We start from the raw sequence: 22071 nt of genomic DNA on the forward strand, positions 1-22071 counted from the left end.
CCGACTCCAGGCCTTTGGTGTTGCTAGGAAGGACTGGAGTTAAGGATGGGGTACTGGGTTGAAAAACTGAAAGAGAATAGAGGAAGACCCTGCCCCAAAGATTCCTCTGAAAATAATTTTCTTTCATTATCAAACATTGAAACTTTTGAGGGACTTGGGTGATTGAATTCACCTTGGGGCTAAGAATAAAAATACTCTTTTAGAACAGAAAATTAGAATTTTTTCTGAGGTGATTTTGGCTGATTTTATCTTGATGGTGCAGAATCAGAGTTTCTCAGTCACACCATTACTTCAAAGTACTGGTTAAACAATTTCTCTGGGGGTTTGGGGGACAGATTAATAAAGTACTCATGAAACGGGTGAGATGAGGGAGCTCTCAGATCCTGATGCGGAGACTGCCAAAACGCAGACTTTGAGCTGACCTTGCAGCCCCTGCCAGAAACTGTGGCGACTGCCACACAACTTCCACTCAGTCTCTGCAGAGTCAAGAGCTGCTTAGCGTCAAGTGTGATGTGGACACTTGCCTGGTGGATGGAGACAAAAAATCATTTCCCATCTATCAAGCACCCCAACACAGAATCCGTAATGATTTTCTGTCAGCCAAGGCCTGGCTGGATTTGAACCAATGACCCAGAGGTAAAAGGCCTTGCAAAGGGCTCCTTTTTTAATAAGTGGTCAGCCTGTGCCTCATTATGCCTGGCTCAGTGCTCTCCCTGGCATCTGACAACTTTCTCCATGTCCCGTTGACTTTTGGTTGGATCTTAACTGAGCATTTGGAGTCGGAGTGATAAAAGTCCCCAGAGGACCCATTCATATCCTGGGGGAACAGGAACTGGAAGGAGGACAAAGGACAGAGGGGGGAGGCCTGTTTGATTGGTCTGGCACCAAAAGCCATATGGTCCTCCAAGCTTGCTGCTGGACTTTGACCTCAGGTCCCTTTCACACACATGAACCAGCAGTTGGCATCAAGTTAACTCTCACTCATGGTGATCCCATGTGTGTCAGAGTAGAACTGCGCTCCATAGGGTTTTCCATGGCTGAGTTTTCAGAAGTAGACTATCATGTTTTTCTTCCAAGGCACCTGTGGGTAGACTCAAATCTCCAACCTTTCAGTTAGAAGCTGAGCACGTTAACGGTTTGCACCACTCGGGGATCACCTTGCACACATGTAGGCCAGTGAAATGGCTTCCATGGTGAAGGCTGTAACATGGATGGTGGATGTGGAGTTGTACTAAAGCCTATATTTTCTGGGTCTGGACTATTCTGGGGTTGAAATTTTCATCATTATTTACAGTGATTGTTTCCGGGGGGGTGGGAAGGAAAAAAAAAAACCCTTGCAGGAGCATCCATAAATTAATACAACCGTCATTCAATGGATGATCATTAAGAATCACGTGCCACTCTCCAGAAATGGTGTTTTCTATCTGAAGATGTTACTCAGACACAGAAAAGCAACCTGGAGGGCTTTAGGGTTAAATCATTATTCTATAAATGTTTACTGAGGTCTTACTTTGGAGCAAAAGTCTCTAAAACCAAAAAACACTCCTGTTTTCATAGAGTCAATTCTGACTCATAGCAGCCCTATAGGACAGAGTAGAACAGCCTCACAGGGAACTTCCCCATATGGAAGCAGACTGCCACATCTTTCTCCCATGAAGCAGCTGGTGGGTTTGAACCTCTGACCTTTCAGCTAGCAGCCAAGCACTTAACCACTGCACCACCTCTCTCTTCAAAGGGACCTGTTGTTGTTGTAATATGCCGTTGAGTCGGACCCGACTCATAGTGACCCCTCCTTGGGTTTCTGAGGCAGTATCACTACGGAAGTAGATTGCCCCATCTTTCTTCCGAGGAGTGGCTGGTGGGTTTGAACCACCAGTCTTCTGGTTAGCAGTCAAGTGCCTTAGGCACTATGGTTTGCACTCAACTATTAACCTAAAAAAGGAGCTCTGATGGTGTAGTACCTAAGGCATTTGACTGTTAACCAGGAGGTTAGTGGTTCAAACCCACCAGCCACTCGGTGGAAGGAAGATGGGACAGTCTGCTTCCATAAAGATTTACCACATTGGAAACCCAATGGGTGTTGCCATGAGTCAGAATTGACTCAATGGCACTGAGTTTTTTTTTATTAACCTAAAGGTTGGTGGTTTGAACCCACCCAGTGGTGACATGGAAGAAAGACCTGGCAATCTGCTTCCATAAAGATTATAGCCAGGAAACTCCATGAAGCAGTTCTACTCTGTAACACATGGGGTCTCCCTGAGTCATAATTGACTTGATGGCAAGATTTTTTTTTTCTTTGTGAAAATAATAATAATAGTAATAATAATAATAATAATATGGGGCAAGCATTCGGTAGTTGCCAGGGATACAAATATAAGCAAATATGGTCCCTGTTGAGGAAATTAATCATTTAGAGGGGCAGACATGTGTACAAAGATATTAGTACAACCTGATAAGTGATATAACAGCAAGTAGATGATTGAAAATAGGACTGAGAGCCTGGGGACTGAGACCCAGTTGTCATTAGTACACAGGCAGTGCACACACTGGCATCTCAGAGAGACCCAGGCAGAACACTAACTAGCCTTTGCCACTTACAAGCTATGGGTTCTGCAACTTGGTCTCTTGGAACTTCCATTCTCTATCCTGTAAAGTGAGAGTAATTACACCAATGTCAAAAATTGTCATAAGGATTAAATTAAGTTGTCATAATATATGAAAAGCTCTTAGCAGAGTGTCTGACAATAGCAGGTGATTGATAAATGTTAGCAAAGGGTGTCACGGATTAGAGGTATTACCACAACCTCCCAAAAAATAAGCCTGTTGCTCTCAAGTTGATTCCAACTCATGGTGATCACATACGTGTGTTGTAAAGTAGGACACAGTTCCTGACAGTTTTCAAGGCTGTGGCCTTTTGGGAGCAGATCATCAGACCTTTCTTCTGAGGTGCTTTTGAATGAGTTTGACCTGCCAGCCTTTTGGTTAGCAGTCGAGCATTCAACCATTTGTACCACCCTGGGACTCCAGAGTACAGTATTGGCTGGGGTGGGGGCGGAAAGAACAGTTAAAAATGGTATTTTAAGACACTGGCAGTGGGATGAAGAGAAAATATAGATTAAGAAGAGGTTTTGCAGATAGAATCAAGAGAATTTGGTGACTAATTGGATATGAAAAGTGAAATGTGAAAGTTGTGGGGGAGAAAAACCAATCATGGTTGCTATGCCAACATAGGAGGCTGGCTTGAGGATGACTGAGTTTAGGGAAACAAAGAGGTTATTGACTCTTGACGCTGTTTAGGTGGAAGTGTCTGAACACAAATGGAAACAAGAGCCCAGGGCCCCAGATCTACATTTGGGAGCCCTTGTTGGTGGCTAACACCATGGGATTGGCCCAGAGGTTCCCAGGGGGAGAGCACATGGGGTGGGAAGATCTATGACACACACCACACCCCTGCCCACCCCCCCCCCCCCCCCCCCCCCAAAAAAAAAACCCGTCAGTGAGTTGATTCCAATGCATAGTGAGCCTATAGGACAAAGTAACATATCAAAAACATAGGGTTTCCAAGGCTGTACATTTTTACAGAAGCACACTGCCTCATTTTCTCCTGTGGAGAAGCTGGTGAGTTTCAACCACTGACCTTTTGGGTAGCAGCCCAATGCTTTCAATCACTGTACCACCAGAACTCCATGATCTTAGAACGGAACTCTGGAAATGGCAACATTAAGGGTGAGTGGAAAGGGGAGCCTGTGAAAGGGACAGTCAGCCATTCAAGGGCCATGGTGGTACCTGATGGAATGGAAAACGGACATTTCACCCTGGAAAACAATTAGAGCTCAAGGCCCAGCCCTCTGAGAGGGCCCTGACCATAGAGCACTTTGCTCTAGAAACAGCTCCAAAGTGGGAAATGACATCTGATGGGTGTTATAAAATAACAAGCAGTAAGGACCTATTCTGTCTACCAGTTGCATCATCAGAGGGTGCTCAACCAGTTGAGGGGCTTGTGGGGGAGTTGAGCAAGATTTCTGCTTGGAGTTCTTTGCAGTAGGTAGAAGGACACAAAGTCCAGGCAGGCAGCTATGATGGGGCTAGCAGGACCTTTCTCTAGAGTCTTGCCCTTCAGTGCTTTTGTGGAGGCCTGGTAAAGCCAAGGATTGCTGCAATCACCTTAAAATTCAGAATATGGTGTCTTCATTAACTGACAGAGTAGAGATTCATGCCCTGGTAACCTCCTGACTTGATTAGTGGTATTTAATGAACTTTGGAATAGATCTTTTGCATAGATTAGAAGTCATGCAATGTAGAGCTTGACACTTGCTACACATGTCTGACTACACATGTCCAATATGATTTACCCAGGTTCCATCCACTGTTGAATAATAATAATAGCTGTCATTTATTGAGTTCTTACCAAGTGCTGTTGGCAGAGATTATGTCATTTGAACCTAATAACAACCCTATAATGTTATGCAATGATCACTTTGGCTTCACTTTGGCAGAGAAGTGACCTATCCAAATGGAAATTTGTTCATCTTCAACATCATAGGACATAGAGCAGACCCTAAGAGGGAGGGGGCACTGTCAGAACTGCCTAGTGCACTATACAGGAGATAGTAATCACAGTGGGGCACAGGGTTGGAAGTTATGGAACACATTCGTTGGTGAGAAACCATTTAGGGTAAGTTCTAGCCATGGTGGCAAAACCAGACCAGGAGACTACACTGACAACAGCACTCTCTGAACACACAGAATCAGAGTGCAGAACACAGACAGTCCCTAGAGTATGAACATCTGACTTACAAAGGCCTTGTAGTTAGGAACCAACCACCTGAAAAACCTCAAAAAAAAAAACAAACAAACAAAAAAAACCTCACTGCTATCAAGTCGGTTCCAACTCACAGTGACCTCCATTGGGTTCCAAGTGTAAATCTTTACAAAGCAGACTTCCTCATCTTTCTTCTGTGGAGCAGCTGGTGGGTTCAAGCAAAATGGCCTTTTGTTTGCAGCCAAACGCCTTAGTCACTACACCACCAGAGCTTGAGGTACATACAATGGTTTGTAAAAACAACTAGGTATTACTTTGTGGTGCACATCAAAACATTGTCATTACTATAAGTATACTGATATGTTAAAGATGTTTTAATGTATCTGGAAGTGTTTCTTTAATGTTTTTATGTGTAGACAGGCACATTACATTGCTATGTGGGAAGACAAACATTTGACTAACTGACATTAGATATGAACCATACCTAAGCGTTCCGACTTACGCAAAAATTTGACTCAAAGATGGATTTAGGAACAGAACTCTCTCATAATCAGGGGACTGTCTGTATCGGCAGTGAGCACAAATCCAAGTGCTTTCAAGGATTTTGAATTTGGAATAGAGTTGGCACCAAGGAGGTGATTAATTTCTGAAGCCAGGATCTATTTTCTTAGTGTGTTGTCTTTTCCTACCAGTGGTCTCTGAGGTCTGATGTATATGTGAGAAACCCTTAGACAACCTCTTTCCAGTTGTCTAGAATTTCTGAGTTGTGGGGAGTTTGCTTCATTCCATATGGAGAACAACATCCTTTATCAAAACTTTGGCTGCAGAACTCAAGTAGAATTCAGAATCATTGCTAGTTTTGGGAATTTTAGAATATTAGAAAATAAGATTTTCCAAGGACATCTGTGATTTAAGGGCTGTGGAGGCAGTCTACTTAATAGCTGATAGTGTGGGCTCTGTAGTTAGAAAAACCTGAGTTCCAACCCTAACTTCACTCATTGGTTGTGAGGCTTGGACAACCTATTGTTATTGTTAGGTGCCGTTGAGTCATCTCCAAGTCATAGCGACCCTACGCACAGCAGAACAAAACACCGCCCCGTCCAGCACCAGCTCTGCGATCCCTGCTACACTTGACCCCATTGCCGCACTGTGTCAATCCATCTCCTTGAGGGCCTTCCCCTCCTTCTTCGACCCTCCACCTTACCAAGCATGACATCGTTTTCCAGGGAATGGTCCCTTCTGACAACATGACCAAAGTAGGTGAGACAAGTCTAGCCATTTCTGCTTCCAAGGAGCATTCTGGCTGCATTTCCTCCAGGACAGATCTGTTAGTTCTTTCAGCAGTCCACGGTACTTTCAGCACTCTTTGCCAACACCACAACTCAAAAGCATCAATTCTTCTTCAGTCTTCTTTATCCATTGGACTCACTAGTTCCTTTTTTTTTTTTTTTTTGCCTTAGTTTCCTTATCTGTATGGTGAAACTAATAATTGCTCATTATTAACCTTGTAGGGTTTTTGAAAGAATTAAATGAGAAATCTGGGTAAATAACTTAGTATTGTCTGTAGTGCAGTGGTGTGCTAGAGTGGGCCCGGACCAACTCGTGAAAGAATCCTGCTTATTTATCTCTTCCTAACTCCACTTTCAGTGACAGCACATTGGTAGCTTGAAAATGACCAAGGTAAGAGTATTTACACCACAGAAATTGGCAAGTGTACAAATCAGAAAACAGATGTGTGCTACTATTGTTACTACCCCCAAATCCACTTGAGTGTGTATTTTATTTATATGACTTAAGAATGAATTCCCATGTTCTATGGGACATAATTCGTCTCTCAAGATTTTCTGGAACTTCCATTCATCTGACTATCTCATGCACAGAACTCCTGCTATGATGTGGTTTCTTCATTACTGGGTGTTATGATTTGAATTGTGGCTTCCCCCCAACCCCCACTGGCTCCCATAATTTGTTGAAGTCCTAACCCCTGTACTGTGAATGGGTTCTATTTTGAAATACGGGTTTTCTTTTGTTATATTAATGAGGCCGTACCAGCGTATGGAGTGTCCTAAACCTAATCCTTCTGAGTGGTCCCTTATAAACAAGGAAGACAGACACAGGAGAGAGAAGCCATGTGATGACAAAGCATATGCATCTACAAGCCCAGGATGCCAAGGATTTTTGGCAGTTACTAGAAGCTTGAAAGGTGAGCTCTGGTGGTGTACTGGGTAAGGCATTTGGCTGCGAACCAGAAGGTCAGCAGTTCAAATGCACCAGCTGCCCTGCTGGAGGGAGATGAGGCAGTCTACTTAAGTAAAGATTTACAGCTTTGGATACCCAATGGGGATTGCTATGAATCGGAATTGACTCAATGGCAGTGTGTTTGATGGTTTTGGTTTGGAAGCTGAATCACCCTCCACAAACTTCATCTCCACATAAGCTCCCACCAGCAGTGCAAGAGTGCCTTCTCCTGACAGCCTATCAGTGTTGGGATATTGTCAGTTTCCACACTTTTTGTCAGTCTAATAAGTGGAAAACACTGTATTGTGTAAATGTCCTTTTCTCTGCTCCTTGATAAGATTGCTATTTAAAAATATATCTGTTATCTGTTTTCATGTTTTCTTCCATGAATTGCCTATTCATTTCCATTGTCTATTTTTCTAGTGTATCTCAGAGTCATATACTCCCTTTTCCTCACCCCCTGGCATTTCGGGCACAGATTGTTGGGGACATGTATGAATCCTCATATTACCTCATTCCAGTGCCTAGTTTAGGAATGGGAGTTGCCTTAAAGGACAGGCAAATGGAAATTATGAAGCTCCTGTCAGGTTATATAGCCATCAAAAGAAGGTAGCTTTTTAAAGCATTGGGGGCTGTTGCAAATAGACCCTTGGGAATGTTCACGAACTCAGAGAATGAAAAAGAGGTAGCTAAATTTCTGTGGATTTGGGAGCTGGGAAGAGGAGGGGGACAGTAAGAGCTGGAACCAGGGCAGCAGGATGGAGCCTATGGAATTGCCACGAGTCAGAATTGATTGGACAGCAACTGGTTTTACTGGTTTGTAACCTGTACATAGACCAGGAGGCTGTTGTTCAAACAGAACAAAGGGATACTGCATAGTTTAAAATCAGGAAGGGAGTGTGTCAGGGTTGTATCCTTTCACCATATTTACTCAATCTGTATGCTGAGCAAATAATCCAAGAAGCTGGACTATACGAAGAAGAACACGGCATCAGGATTGGAGAAAGAGTCATTAAGAATCTTTGATATGTAGATGACACAACCTTGCTTGCTGAAAGTGAAGATGACTTGAAGCACTTACTGATGAAGATTAAAGACTACAGTCTGCAGTATGCAGTACACCTCAACATAAAATGAAAACCTTCACAACTGGCCCAAGAAGCAGCATTATGATAAATGGAGAGAAAACTGAATTTGTCAAAGATTTATTATTACTTGGTTCCACAATCAACACCCATGGAAGCAGCAGTCAAGAAATCAGATGGGCAAATCTGCTGCAAAGGAGCTCTTTCAAGTGCTGAAGAGCAAAGAAGTCTCTTTGAAGACTGAGGTGCACCTAACCCACTCCATGGTATTTTCAATCACCTCATATACATGTGAGAACTGGAAAATGAATAAGGAAGACTGAAGAAGAGTTGATGCCTTTGAGTTGTGGTGCTGGCAAAGAATACTGAAAAGTACTGTGGACTGCCAGAAGAATGAACAAATCTGTCCTGGAAGAAGTGCATCCAGAATGCTCCTTGGAAGTGAGAATGTCTAGACTTAGTCTCTTATAGTTAATAATAACAACATATATATGCTTCATATATATGGTAAGAAAATATCTTACATGAAAACATTTTCTAGAGAACTTACTCCTAACTTATCAGCTATCTTGTTATCTGATGTTTTGCATTTACAACAATATTAAAAAATTGACCATCCAACTCTTTTGGCACATTAACAACATACATCTGGCAATAATGGACACCGAGGTACTAGGTGAGAGTAAGGCTGGTTGTGATGGTTTAGCTTTCATTAACCTGGTTAAGCCATGATCCTCAGTGGTTTGGCAGTTATGTAATGGTGTGTTGTTAGGTTCCATCAAGTCTGCTCTGACTCACAGTGACCCTATGTATAACAGAACAAAACACTGTCAAGTCCTGCACCAGCCTCACAATTCTTGCTATTGCTGAGCCCGTCATTATAGTCACTGCGTCAATCCATTTCATTGAGGGCCTTCCCCTTTTTTGCTAACTCTCCACTTTACCAAGCATGATCTCCTTCTCCGGGGAATGGTCCCTTCTGACAACATGACCAAAGTAGGTCAAAGTCTGGCTATTCTCGCTTCCAAAGAGCATTCCGGCTGCACTTGTCTGTCAGTTTGTCATACTGTTGTGGCTTGCATGTTGCTGTGAGGTGGAGGTTTTGCCAGTAATATTTCAAATACCAGCAGGGTCATCCATAGTGGACAGGTTTCAGTGGAACTTCCAGACTAAGACAGACTTGGAAGAAGAAAGGGGCCATCCACTTCTCACCACATTGGCCAGTGAAAACCTTATGTAATGATGTAGTCATCTTCCATTTTTGCATAATGCTGATTTTCACATGACAACCTGGTCTTTGTAACCTAACGTTGTCAATAAGTGAGGAGTGAGAATATATACATATAAACCAAACCAAACCAAACCAAACTCACTGCCATTGAGTCAATTCTGAGTCATAGTGAACCCTTTGGGTTTCCAAGATGGTAAATCTTTATGGAAGTAGATTGCCCAGTCTTCCTTCCGCATAGTGGCTGGTGGGTTTGAACTCCAACGTTCTGGTTAGCAGTCAAATGCCTTAGGCACTATGCCACCAGAGCTCCTTACACACACACACACACACACACACACATATATAACTTACATATGTATACATACATTTACACTGTATCTATCTACGGTATTTACTACTTGCTTCTTATTTTCTCAAATGAATCGGAGTTGTAAAGGCCAACTATGTACTCCTTTAATAATTTATACAATGCCTACTCATGGTTGGGTATATACAATGGATAATTAGGAAATTCCTGCTGAATTAAATAATATTTTTTTTAAAAAAATGTTTATTTTCCTAATTATAAAAATATATGAAAAAGTCACTAATTCTCTGCACTATTCTAAAACTTTCAGTTAGGAAGTCATAGACAGAGTGACTACTTTGGTTATAGAGATTCACCTCTGTTAATCTGTGGAAATTTTAGAATTATAATGGAGTTTGGAATCACATTGCTAGCATTCTTTAATGGAATGGAATTTCCCAGCTAAGCCTTATTCACAGTCTGCCTACTGGATCCTTTGCTTACAGTTTCTTCAAAGAATAAAATGTCTACCTCTGTAGGCCAGTGCTTCTCATGTCACAGTTACCAGGGATCTTTTTTGCCCACAGATTCTGTTCACAGGGTTGGGATGAGGCCTGAGATTCTGTATTGCTAACAAGCTACAAGTGATGCCCATGCTGTTGATCTGTGGACCACACTTTTAGGAGTTGGGCCATAGGCAGTCAACAGGCTCAGCTGGGGCATACATTGTATGTGGATCTTGGTAGAGCAAACCAGTGGTTTAGGGAAAGGGTATGAGGTTCTGGGTTTCACCTCACCTTGAGAAACGTGTGGAGTATGGGCTTTGGAGCCAATCTGCCTAGCTGTGTAATGCTGGGTAATGTCTCTGTGCCTCAATTACTTCATCTGTAAAATGGGGATAATAATACCAGTTGCTGTTGAACTGATTTACACTCATGGCACCCCTCCCCCATGTATACAGGGATTTCAATGGCTGAATTTTTTTTTTTTGGGGGGGGTGAGTAGATCATCAGGGCATCTTTTCCAAGGGGACTTAAATCACTAACCTTTCGGTTACCAGCCAAGCACATTAACCATTTGTACTACGCAGGGAGTCCAAGGATAATAATACAGCTTGCCTTATAGGATTGTCCTAAGGTTAAATGTTTAATGCATGTAAGGCAGGTAGAACAATGCTTGGGACATATGTACTCAATAAATGTTAGCTTAAAAAACTGAATAAGTCATTTGTTCCAACACTCTAGTTACCTGGCCTTAGTAGCTTTAATGTATTCTTTATTTTTTAGAGGTGGTGAGCCTTATTCTATTTAGAAGTACACTAAGAATGATATGTTTTGACCCAGAAATTTTACTTCTAGGAATGAAGGCATTTATTTCAGAAGCTGCCTGCTCTAGGGTGTAATGTTGTCTGTAGCAGTCAAACCCTGAAAAGAATTGATATGTCCAGAAATAAGAAACTGGTTAAAAACAGTTCAGAATATTAATTCTATGAATTACTATTTAGTCAGTAAAAATATCATATATATTGCCATGGAAAGATGTTGATGATACACTAAGAGAAAAAACAGCTTATAGAATAGTTTAAAATATTAAAAATAAATTTATTAAAAATAGATTTGAACATACACAGAAAAAAAAACAATTAAAAGTATATACACACCAACATATTTTCTGGGAGTTACTGCTGGGAATGAGGCTGGGCGACTGACGACATTTCTGTATATTATTTTTTTAATCTCCCACTACACTATGATCTTGTTGCTTTTAAAATTAACGAAAAATCCAGGTACAACTCTTTCTGAAAAGTAGTAGCGGCATTTCCAGGCAAGAAAAGTCCTGAGATACAATCTAAAGCAGTGTTTCTCCAAGTGAGGTCTTCAGATCCAAAGACCTCTGAGGATCCTTGCAGAGCTCCTTTGGGATGCTTCAGTTCTATTTGATTCTAAAACTTTTAAGAAGTCTATGAAGATCTGGAAATGCCTACTTGGGAGAACCACCCGGAAATGTCTACATCTGGAGAACCCTCTGAGACTACACAACCCTGCGATTTCAAAGGGTTGCCCTCGTCTGCACTCGTGTTTACAACCACACTGGCACCAAATGATCATTAGAGCAACAGCATTTAATATTTAATGCAGATTTTCTCATAATCTGGTCTGTGGATGGGTTCTCCAGGGCCTATGGGAACTTTGTCCACCTTTAAATAGCTAGTATTTTACTCATATTTTGAGATTAACTACCTTACAGTGCAAGTAAGATTAGTTGGTTTATTAAAGAGAATAGACCTGGAAATCAAAACAAGACCCACTGCTGGTGAGTCGATTCCAACTCAGCAACCCCACAGAGTAGAGTAGAACTGCCCCATAGGGTTTCCAAGGCTGTAAATCTTTACAACTACAGACTGCCACATCTTTCTCCCACAGAGCTGGGTGGCTGATGGGTTCAAACTGCCATCCTTTTGGTTGGCAGACAAGTGCTTTAACCACTTCACCACTTAACCCAAAAACTCACTGCCATCAAGTTGATACCCACTCATAATGACCCACATTGAGTTTCCAAGGCAGTAAATCTTTATGGAAGTAGATTGCCCCATCTTCCTTCCACAGAGTGGCTGGTGGGTTTGTTTGAACTGCCAGCCTTCTGGTTAGCAATCAAATGCCTTAGGCACTACACCACCACAGCTCCTTACTGCACCACTATGGCTCCTAAAACTCTGATAAGACCTCTCATATATAGTTTATATACAAATCAACGTAGTGCCTAAGGCATTTGATTGCTAACCAGGACACTGGCAGTTCAAACCCCCCAGCCACTCCTTAGAAGGAAGATTGGACAATCTACTTCCGTAGTGGTATCGGCTCAGAAACCCAAGGAGGGGTCACTATGAGTCAGATCCAACTCGAAGGCAGTGAGTTTGGTTTTGTTGGTTTAGTCTTTATAGCAAGTAGGTCCAAATTCCATTAAAAATTTATTTGTGTGTGTGTGTGTGTGTGTATACACACACATATATGATGGGGCAATTGATACTGCCTTAGAAACCCAAGGAGGGGTCACTATGAGTCGGGTCTGACTCAACGGCACATAACAACAACAAAAAACAACAACAACATATAATATATATGTATAAATTGCAGATAAACCCAACTTGATTTAGCCCTAATTATTGAGGGTTTGTTGCTCTGTCAAATCCATGTAAGACAAAAGTTGTCTGCAGTCTCACTGTGGAGAGGTAATGTTTCCACAGCTAGAGAGCAGTGGACTTCTAGGAGCAGTACAATGCAGTGCTTCACAGATGTTTTTCTTTTTTTTGAGGTTTGGAATAGCAGTAAAAAAATTAGTTTCTCTTGTAAATTAGTAATGCGTTATATCCAGGGAAGAACTGTCTCTTAATTTTTAAGGTTCATAGCTCTGGTGGCATAGTGCCTAAGGCATCTGACTGCTAAACAGAAGGCTGGTGGTTCAAACTCACCAGCTACTCTGGTGGTTCAAACCCACCAACTTCCAGCTACTCCAGTGGAAGGAAGACTGGGCAATCTATTTCTGTAAAGATTTACTACATCAGAAACCCAAGGTGGGTTGCTATGAGTTGGAATCGACTCAATGGCAGTGAGTTGGGTTTTTTTTTTTTTTTTTTTGTATCTTACCTGTTAAAAGATCAAAATGTGAAAAGTTAGTACACATTGTTTTGACTACTCCTCTGAGGTAGGCACTGTGCCAGGCACAGGATCTAGAAAGACAGAAATGAAGATCACATTTAAGGAGGAGGCAGAAACATAAACTAATGATTAGACTATATAAGAGTTTCACAAGACCTGAGGGACAAGTTGTAAGGGTGTGCCAAAGAAAGCTATTCTAGCACTGCCGGGGAAGCCAGGAATGCTTTGAGGAGGAGGTGACATTTTAGTCAGCCTTCCAGGGGAGGAGGAGACAGCAGAGGCAAGAGTATAAGGGTGTGAAATTCTATGCAAGATGACTTGCTCATCAAAGAAACACTGGGTTTATAAAAAGGGTTCTAAGGTTTCATCTTTCCTACCCTTCAAGAATATGACAAGATGGCTAAAATTCAGATCTTCTAAATTTTGTCTCTTCTGTTGGATATATTTCTCTTTTGGACCTCAACCCTGATGCAAAGAAAGCACATCTCTAGTGAAAAAAAAAAAAGGAACACAAAAACGCTACCATTCTGGATTTTAACTTTATGGTGTGGTGGAGGAATTGGTATGGATGCCTGGGGAGCCCATGATGTTTATGGGTGTATAGCCACCAATGATGTAAGAGCACGGGGATGAGTCCAGAGAAATCTATAGGTACTTGGAAGTTATTGTGAGTGCATCTGAATTCAGGTTAAAAGTAAGCCATAGTTTTTAAGATTTCTAAAACATCTCTGTTTAATCATAGAATTATTTTCATCTTCCATTCATCATAAATAATCTGCTTTGTTAATTCACCAATCCTTTTGAAAAATTTGGTATTTAGCATAAACAAATACTGAACATTACTCAGAGGTGTGTTAGTTTGAGACAGAATAGGGAAGAATCATACAAACATACAACAACAAAAAAAAACCCTGCAAAGATTTGAAGTTGGAAAGATCACATGAAAAGATCAAAATTATGCCCATTTAAAAAAAAAGTCAAATTTCTTAACAACCATATTTAAAAAAAAAATTCAGGTGGAGAAGCAGTAAACATAAATATAGCTTAATGTATTTCTTTCATAAATACATTTGGACAAAATAAATGCATAAAACAGAGAGCTTGACAGTGCATAAACATAATAAAAACATTTTAAGATATGAATAATTAAGTCCCAATAAGCATGAATTTAAAATTACATTTTAGTTTTTGTTTTGTATGAAAAAATATGCCACAGCATTTATATTTTTTTAAAAAAAAGACAAACATATCACTGAAGCCACCAAAATTCACTATGTAAATAAGATTATTTGAAAACCAAACACATTTTTTAAAGCAAAGGATAAAATGTATCAGTTTTTTCAGTTGAATTTTATCCCATAATTACACCTACTACATACAGGTGTTAGACAATAGAGGTAGATCAGTTTCTTTTGGGGGGGAAAATCAGTGTTCCATTACTAGGGAGAAAGGACTTAATGATACCCCAGACAGAAAGACAGATAGATAGATATTTCCATTGTGAAATTCAAAGAAGCTTGTAGGAACAAAATATGAAAAGCTTTCTATGCTCTATATTCATATGGAAGCATCAAAGCATCAAGCAAAATTACTGTAGCTGAGACACAAATGAAATTCCTGACAATACTGTATCCATAGCCTGTTAACCATAGGTTTTTGTAGGGTCTGGTACTAGCCTTAAAATTTACACTGAGGATAATGCCTGTGAAATTTATGAGGTTCAGTGATATTTAAATGCATCAGAAGTAACAAAAGATGAGACCAAGTAGTAACAGTAATATAAATTCACACTGTCATTTCTAAGGAATGATTTTTGTTGTTGTTGTGCCAACAACCAGCACAGCCTTAGAAAGACCCAAGATGCAATGTCATCTGCCAAACCAAGAAAGGGCATGTAGACAGGATGTGACAGAATGGCATGTAGGAAACACAAAAAGTGTTCCCTAAATTCTATATATTGCTTTATGTTCTCTATTTGGGTCCAGTTAAAGCTCTTCTAGCCATTCTAGAAGCAAATACTGGATACTCCTTTGAAGGCTGCCCACTTAGGAGCTAATTTTACTTAATATTTTAGTTAATGAATAGTTTTGATTTGCTGTGCCTGTTTTTCTTTCCATCTGGCCAGACAGAATGTGTATGTAACATTTGTTTGCATCCATGAACTTTATATTTTCAGTTTTTCATAAGAGCGATATGATTTCATTTTAAATATGCTGCAGTTATCAAATCTATCAGGGAAATTCTCATTAAAATTTTGTCTCAAATGCCTTATATGTATGCTTAACTGAAGGAGGTAACAGGCTGCTTATAGCTACTAGGGGCAATTTGGAAAGTGCTCAGCACACCTTTGTAACAGGGAAAAAATTGGTCTCAGTTGTAAATGGGGATTATAATCCATCTTTAACTGTTGCTACTCTCAAACTGATTGTAACATTTCTATGTCTTGTATTTGACTGTTATAAGTTTGCAAGCTGTGTGTTGGAAAACAAGAAAGAAAAAAAATATGGAAGAAAAAAAAAATGTTGAGATGTAATTTTAAATAACCCCAAATGCCAAATCCTGCAGTTTATCTCCAAATTTACTTTACTCATAACTCAAATATCAGACCCTTTCTCTGAAGCACCTTATAATAAATTTAAGACATAACAGCACAGTCTCATAATGGAACTGAGGAATTTCCATATGGAAACTACTTGAAGGAATGTCTAAAAAAATGATGTCAAGAAATGCAGATAACTTGTGCTTTTCAGCATCTAGTCAATCTATGACCTCTCTTGAGTTGATCAGAAAGAGGCATGTTACAGTTGTAGAGAAAAAGAATCACAGTAAATCAAAGTATTCATGAATAAGACTTTGGAAATTTTCACTGTCATCAAAAGGGCGTTTTCCTGATGATGTGACCTCATTTCAAAGTGTGCAGTAACGATTATAGAGTTGCACTGCACAAAAGGTGGTCCAGAGGAAGGAGGGTTGCTTTTTTGTCACTTCCTATGACTGTTTGCTGCATTAGATTAAAAAATAATAATAATAATAAAATAACTCCAAAATCGCATACTACCACTGGCAGTAACCCAAAGTAGGTTTTGGAAATGATGCTTATCAAATACATTTTAAGGCACTTAAACAGGTATATCATATTTTTGTGTATAAAAATAAAATATGCATCAAAGCAACATTCATAAGTACAAGTCTTCAGATCTGCCTGTATGTACAATCCTGTACATATATACACTGCTGCACAAAGAGCACCTCCTTTGTTATACCGTTGGCCTCGTCAACTTCACTCCCTAGAAGAAAGAAGAACATGCTGTTCAGAGTTGGACAGTATCCACGAGCACACTGAGAGCACCAATTAACACCAGATAATTGATGCTACTAGATGGCAGAAGCAACACCCATGACATTATGTAACTGATCTTCCAAACCTCTCGAAACAGATTAACCTGCCCGTGTCACTGGCCAGAGGACTCTGTCACCTACCCCATGTCCAGCTGGGCACTAGATAGTGGCCTTGGTTCTCAATCAGTATTATCTGCAAAGCAGAGGAGATACTTACAAAGACCCCAAGGGATGACTCTTGGTATTTATTTTAGGGGTCAAAAGGCACAGATAAATATCCCAGGGCTTCCGGCTTATTCTAACGTAGCCAGGGGCACCCTAATTGGGAGTGATGTCTGTGTAAAGGGAAAATGAACAGCATTGTCCAATTTAGTCTTCCTTTTGGAAATGCTTCTCCTACTTTATTGACTAAATCCAAAAGCTTTTAAACATGTAGAAGAAAATTCACTCTGATTAACTGCTATTCGCTGTGAGTGTATATCATTGACAGAGTATTATGATTTCCAAATAATTTCTTCATTCTCTGTCAAAATTTATATGTACCAGTTCTGAGCCACAATGCACAGATGCACTAACAAGCATAAATAGAAGTGGAAGCATTGCTTTTAGTTTCCAAAAGGGATAAGTAATAAAGAAAAAAAAGTAACAAACAGTTGATCCTTAACCAAATTTTAGTAGGAGGAGCAGAGCCTGTAGTAGGACCCAGCAAGAAACAGTAACTGCTAAACAAAGCAGCCCAAAGTCTACCACAGTGACAAAGTGGTAGACTGACTCAGGGGTGCATACATCCTCTGAGCCAGGTAACGAAGGGGACATGCTTAGCATGCACAGTGCTCAATAAGTGGCGGTGTGCTATTTGGATTTCAAGACACTAAAGACATGACGTAGGCACTTTGTCACTGGATGTCTCTTCTTCCTGCAGTTGTTGCATAACAATTGCTTCACGTACAGATAAAAATATGTCCTGTGAAGTCTAAGCACTCCACCAGTGCTACAACGGTATATGCGTCATCTAAGCTTCTTGTGTGGGGAGCTCTGGTAGTGCGGTACCTAAGGCACTTGACTGCTAACCAGAAGGCTGGCGGTTCAAACCCACTAGCCACTCCTCGGAAGGAAGATGGGGCAATCTACTTCTGTAGTGATACTGCCTTGGAAATCCAAGGAGGGGTTGCTAGGAGTTGGGTCCGACTCGACGGCACATAACAACAACAACAACAAGCTTCTTGTGAATCACTTTTAATCTGGTTGGTAATAAATGGAATCCACAAACATCTATGAGGTAACAGACCCTGAGCTAAGTGTGATGACATTAACATTGTGTGGGGTCCTTTCCTACTTAAAATTTATTTTTAGCACCAAACACACAGTCTTGCCTTACAAAGAAGTTGTTATGTATCTGGAAAATTAAAAACAAAGTAGCACCTGTGTGTTTAGAAAATTAAAATCAAGTAGGACTTCAAGATAAAGCCAGGTTTTGCTGTATTTAGAATGGTACGTGAAATGAAGATACATACAAAAGACAGGGTAGGGCAGAGATGGTGTGCACCAGCGGGGAGGAGTACAAAGTTTGAATTTATTTACTGAACCTGTACCCATACAGATGCCCTTTAACAGGAATGATTTAAGAAGAGATTTTTAAAATGGTATTTTCACTACAATTGTACTTTTATAACAATTTCAAACATTTGCCCCTCAACCCTCCCGATCCATTGAAATGGATCAATGAACCCATGTTGTTGTACTTAGCTAAGAAAATATGTATATGAGAATGAGGACATGCTACCAAAAGCTAGTGTGTAAACATCTAAGATACAAGAATAGCATTTTAATCCAATTAGATCTTTTGAGAGTCTCACCTTCTGCCTTGACACCATCCAGGACTTGATTGTTGGCACCAGTACACTCCCCAGAAGGATCTGAGCAGGGTGGTAGATGAGCAAGGGCACGGATATTAGAGACAGGTGCTCATGGCCTGCAAACACTATTTTCAACATTGGAATTCCTGATGAACAGAGAAGGCAGAAACACAGAAGCAAATTCAGTTGGGCATCACATTAAAGACATATTCCATTACAACTGGAACTTTGGAGTAGGGCACTGGTGTATTTCCTCCTTCACGTATTCACATACATGAAAAGGCAATGTCTCAAATGAGTCACCCAATCTTTCCATCTGTATTCATCACATACGGCTCCAAGCTCTAATTAAATCAGATGGAAACTGTAATGGTGGGCAGGGATTGAGGTCACCGATATCTCTCACTACAGATTAGCAGCCTTTCTGACCAAGAAAGGAGAGAAGATAGTGTGGAACAGGGTTGCTCAGAGAAGGATGAAAAATGTGTAAGTTAGAGGTTAAAAATGGATCTCTTCTTGTTTAGTGGTGAGACAATCTGTTGGTCTTTAGGGAGGCCTGCCTGACACCATTTCAAAGCCCCAAACACAAAGCTCACTTCTGAGAGTTGAAAGGATAGGGGAAGATAACATATGGTATATACCAAGGCTTCCAACTGGTTCATTCCGGTTCAACATCCTGCTAAGAATTTGCCTTTCCATCCCAGACATACTGAATCAAAATCTACATTTTAACAAGATCCCCAGTATAGATGGGGGAGGCAGGGGGCAGAGGGTGGGTGGGGGTGGTGGCAAGTTCTCAGCAGGGGTTGAACCAGAATGAGTGGGTTCGAAGTAGGAGGGCACTTAAACCAAATGAACATTAATAAAGGCTCTGCGTGTTCTCTTTTGGTGTATGATCTCAAAGCAATTTATAACAAGGCTCAAGCACTTATGCAAAGCATATGAACTGTAAAATTAGTGCCGAATGTTTCAATCCCACAGTGAAGGTCTTAATGGAGGTCACGTCAATGAATACTACTTCACGAGTCTACCGCTAAATTCTACCAAAGAGCAGCATTGGGCATATTTTGTAAGTAGTTGCCTTTAGCACGCACCTATTGAGCATCTATAACTAACAGAATTCAGACGCTGGCAGTTTAACTATTATTACCAACGTTTTAATATGGCCATGCTCATCTGAATTGCTGTGTATGTATGTCAGCTTTCTCAACGCAATAGCTTTAACAGCTCAGCTTTCTTCTTGTTTCTGAGAATAGTCTTCTAAGGACTCCAGCTCCTGAACAATAACATGCATAATGGCGCCACATAAATAATTTTATTATAACCCAACAAGGAAGGTCTCGCTTTTTCAATTATTTTTACCTTCTAATAAATTTTAAAACTTTATGCAAAAATGTATTTCATGACTGCTTTCTTTTACACAGCCTCACATATCATTGCCATCAGCTGAAAACATTTAACCCTTCTCACAGTCTCACTGATCTTCAAAATTACACATTAAGGTTTTTATACTGTTTCTATCTTTAATATAAAAAATAAAGTAAGTTTCCTTTTTTAAAGCAATATACTTAAAAAATCCATTTATGGCTGAAAAAGCAGCATATGATACTATAGTCCTAAAAGATACTATGGTGAGAAAATATTAAGGCCTGAACTCAACTCTATTTTCAAGAAAACTTGCTCATTTTGTGGCCCACAGGGATGATGCTAAGAGATTGGGTGGGGGATGGAGTGAAAATGAGGCTAAAGGGAGCAGGTGATAGCAGTATGAAGATATTTTGTTCCTAAAGTTGATCATAGGAGGGGTTTCTGACCCTAAATTTGATGACGGTGACTGCTGGGCTAAATCACCTTAGTTATCATTCTTGGCTAAAAATCTAAGGTCTGTGTCATTCTGCAGAAACCTTTCCTGGCATATCCCCTTCTTAAATGGGTTCAGAAGAGAAGCCATAGTAAGTAAACAAAAAAATCTATTGCAAAATATACAAGATTCCTTAATGAAAGCAACATCAGGAATTCACTTTCATGTAGGAAATTAGGTACGCAAAGATACCCATAACAATTACAGTAACAGTGAATACAGAGTGTGCTCCATGTCTCACGCACAGTCAAGTGCTCTTCCTGTACTAACTGAGCCTCACAATAAAATGGGGAGGTCAGCACAAACTACTGTTTTCACCACTTCACTGATGAGGAAACTGAAGCCCTTAGTGGTCAGGAAACTTTTAGGTGGAGTATGAACTGGAACCCAGGCCACCTGTATTTTCAGTTCTCTGGATCAGGTACAGTCAATTCAAGACGTTAAGTACAAGGAGAAGTTGGGATAAGTAAGAGTGAGCGTTAACTTTTCCATGATGGTGTGTTCCATGCTATGGTGGCAATCAGCTGGAAGTAAGGAGTTTAATATCTCCACTCTAGGGCATTTAAAAAAAAAAAACAAAACATGAACTACTATGCTGGGAATGACAATTTGAAGAAGAATGGCATGGCATTCATCATCACAAAGGATGTTTCAAGATCTGTCCTGAAGTACAATGCTGTCAGTGATAGGATAATATCCATACGCCTACAAAGAAGACCAGTTAATACAACTATTATTCAAATTTACACACCAACCACCAAAGCCAAAGATAAAGAAATTGAAGATTTTTACCAACCTCTGCAGTCTGAAATTGACCGAATATGCAACCAAGATGTGTTAATTATCACTGGTGACTGGAATGCAAAAGTTGGAAAAAAAGAATAATCACTGGTAGATGGACAATTTGGCCTTGGGGACAGAAATAATGCTGGAGATCACATGATAGAATTTTGCAAGACCAACAACTTATTCATTGCAAATACCTTTTTCAACAACACAAACAGTGGCTATACACATGGACTTCACCAGGTGGAATATATAGGAATCAAACTGACTACATCTGTGGCAAGAGGTGATGGAAAAGCTCGATATTCTTAGCCAAAACTGGAGCTGATTGTGGAACAAACCATCAACTGCTCATAAGCAAGTTCAACTTCAAGTTGAAGATAACTAAAGCAAGTCCACAAGAGCCAAAATATGATTGAATATATCCCTCCTGAATTTAGAAACCATCTAAAGAATAGATTTGATGCATTGAACGCCAGTGACTGAAAACCAAAAGAATTGTGGGATGGCATCAAGAACCTCATCCATGAAGAAAGCAAAAGGTCATTAAAAAGACAAGAAAGGAAGAAAAGATCAAAATGGATGTCAGAAGACACTCTGAAACTTACCCTTGAGTGAAGAGTAGCTAAAGCAAATGGAAGAAATGACAAGATAAAAGAGCTGAACAAAGAGCAGCTCGAGCAGACAAAGCCAATTACTATAATGAAATGTGCAAACACCTGGAGTTAGAAAACCAAAAGGGAAGAACACACTCAGCATTTCTCAAGCTGAAAGAAGTAAGGAAAAAATTTAAGCCTCAAGTTGCAATATGGTCGATGTTCATCCATTTCAGGAGGTGGCATATGTTCAAGAACCAATGGTATTGAAGGAAGAAGTCAAAGCTGCACTGAAAGAATTAGTGAAGGACAAGGCTCCAGGAATTGATGGGATACCCACTGAGATGTTTCAACAAACGGATGCTACACTGGAGG

At 40.3% G+C, this 22071-nt stretch overlaps 1 protein-coding gene across 1 annotated transcript in view; it reads right to left on the minus strand.

Annotated features, from left to right (window-relative positions):
* Positions 1-16515: 16515 nt before the first annotated feature.
* The window catches only part of SLC10A7 (solute carrier family 10 member 7), a 427489-nt gene continuing 421933 nt past the window's right edge, over positions 16516-22071 (minus strand). The window contains exons 13-14 of the mRNA XM_007944113.1: positions 18454-18599; positions 16516-16545 (exon numbers count right to left, since the gene is read on the minus strand). Of these exons, the coding sequence (XP_007942304.1) occupies positions 16516-16545; positions 18454-18599 (176 nt within the window). The remainder of the gene's footprint in view (positions 16546-18453; positions 18600-22071) is intronic.

This window comes from Orycteropus afer, unplaced genomic scaffold (assembly GCF_000298275.1).
Source record: "Orycteropus afer afer isolate SDZICR_OR568_19922 unplaced genomic scaffold, OryAfe1.0 scaffold00120, whole genome shotgun sequence".
In the NCBI taxonomy this organism is placed as follows: domain Eukaryota; kingdom Metazoa; phylum Chordata; class Mammalia; order Tubulidentata; family Orycteropodidae; genus Orycteropus; species Orycteropus afer.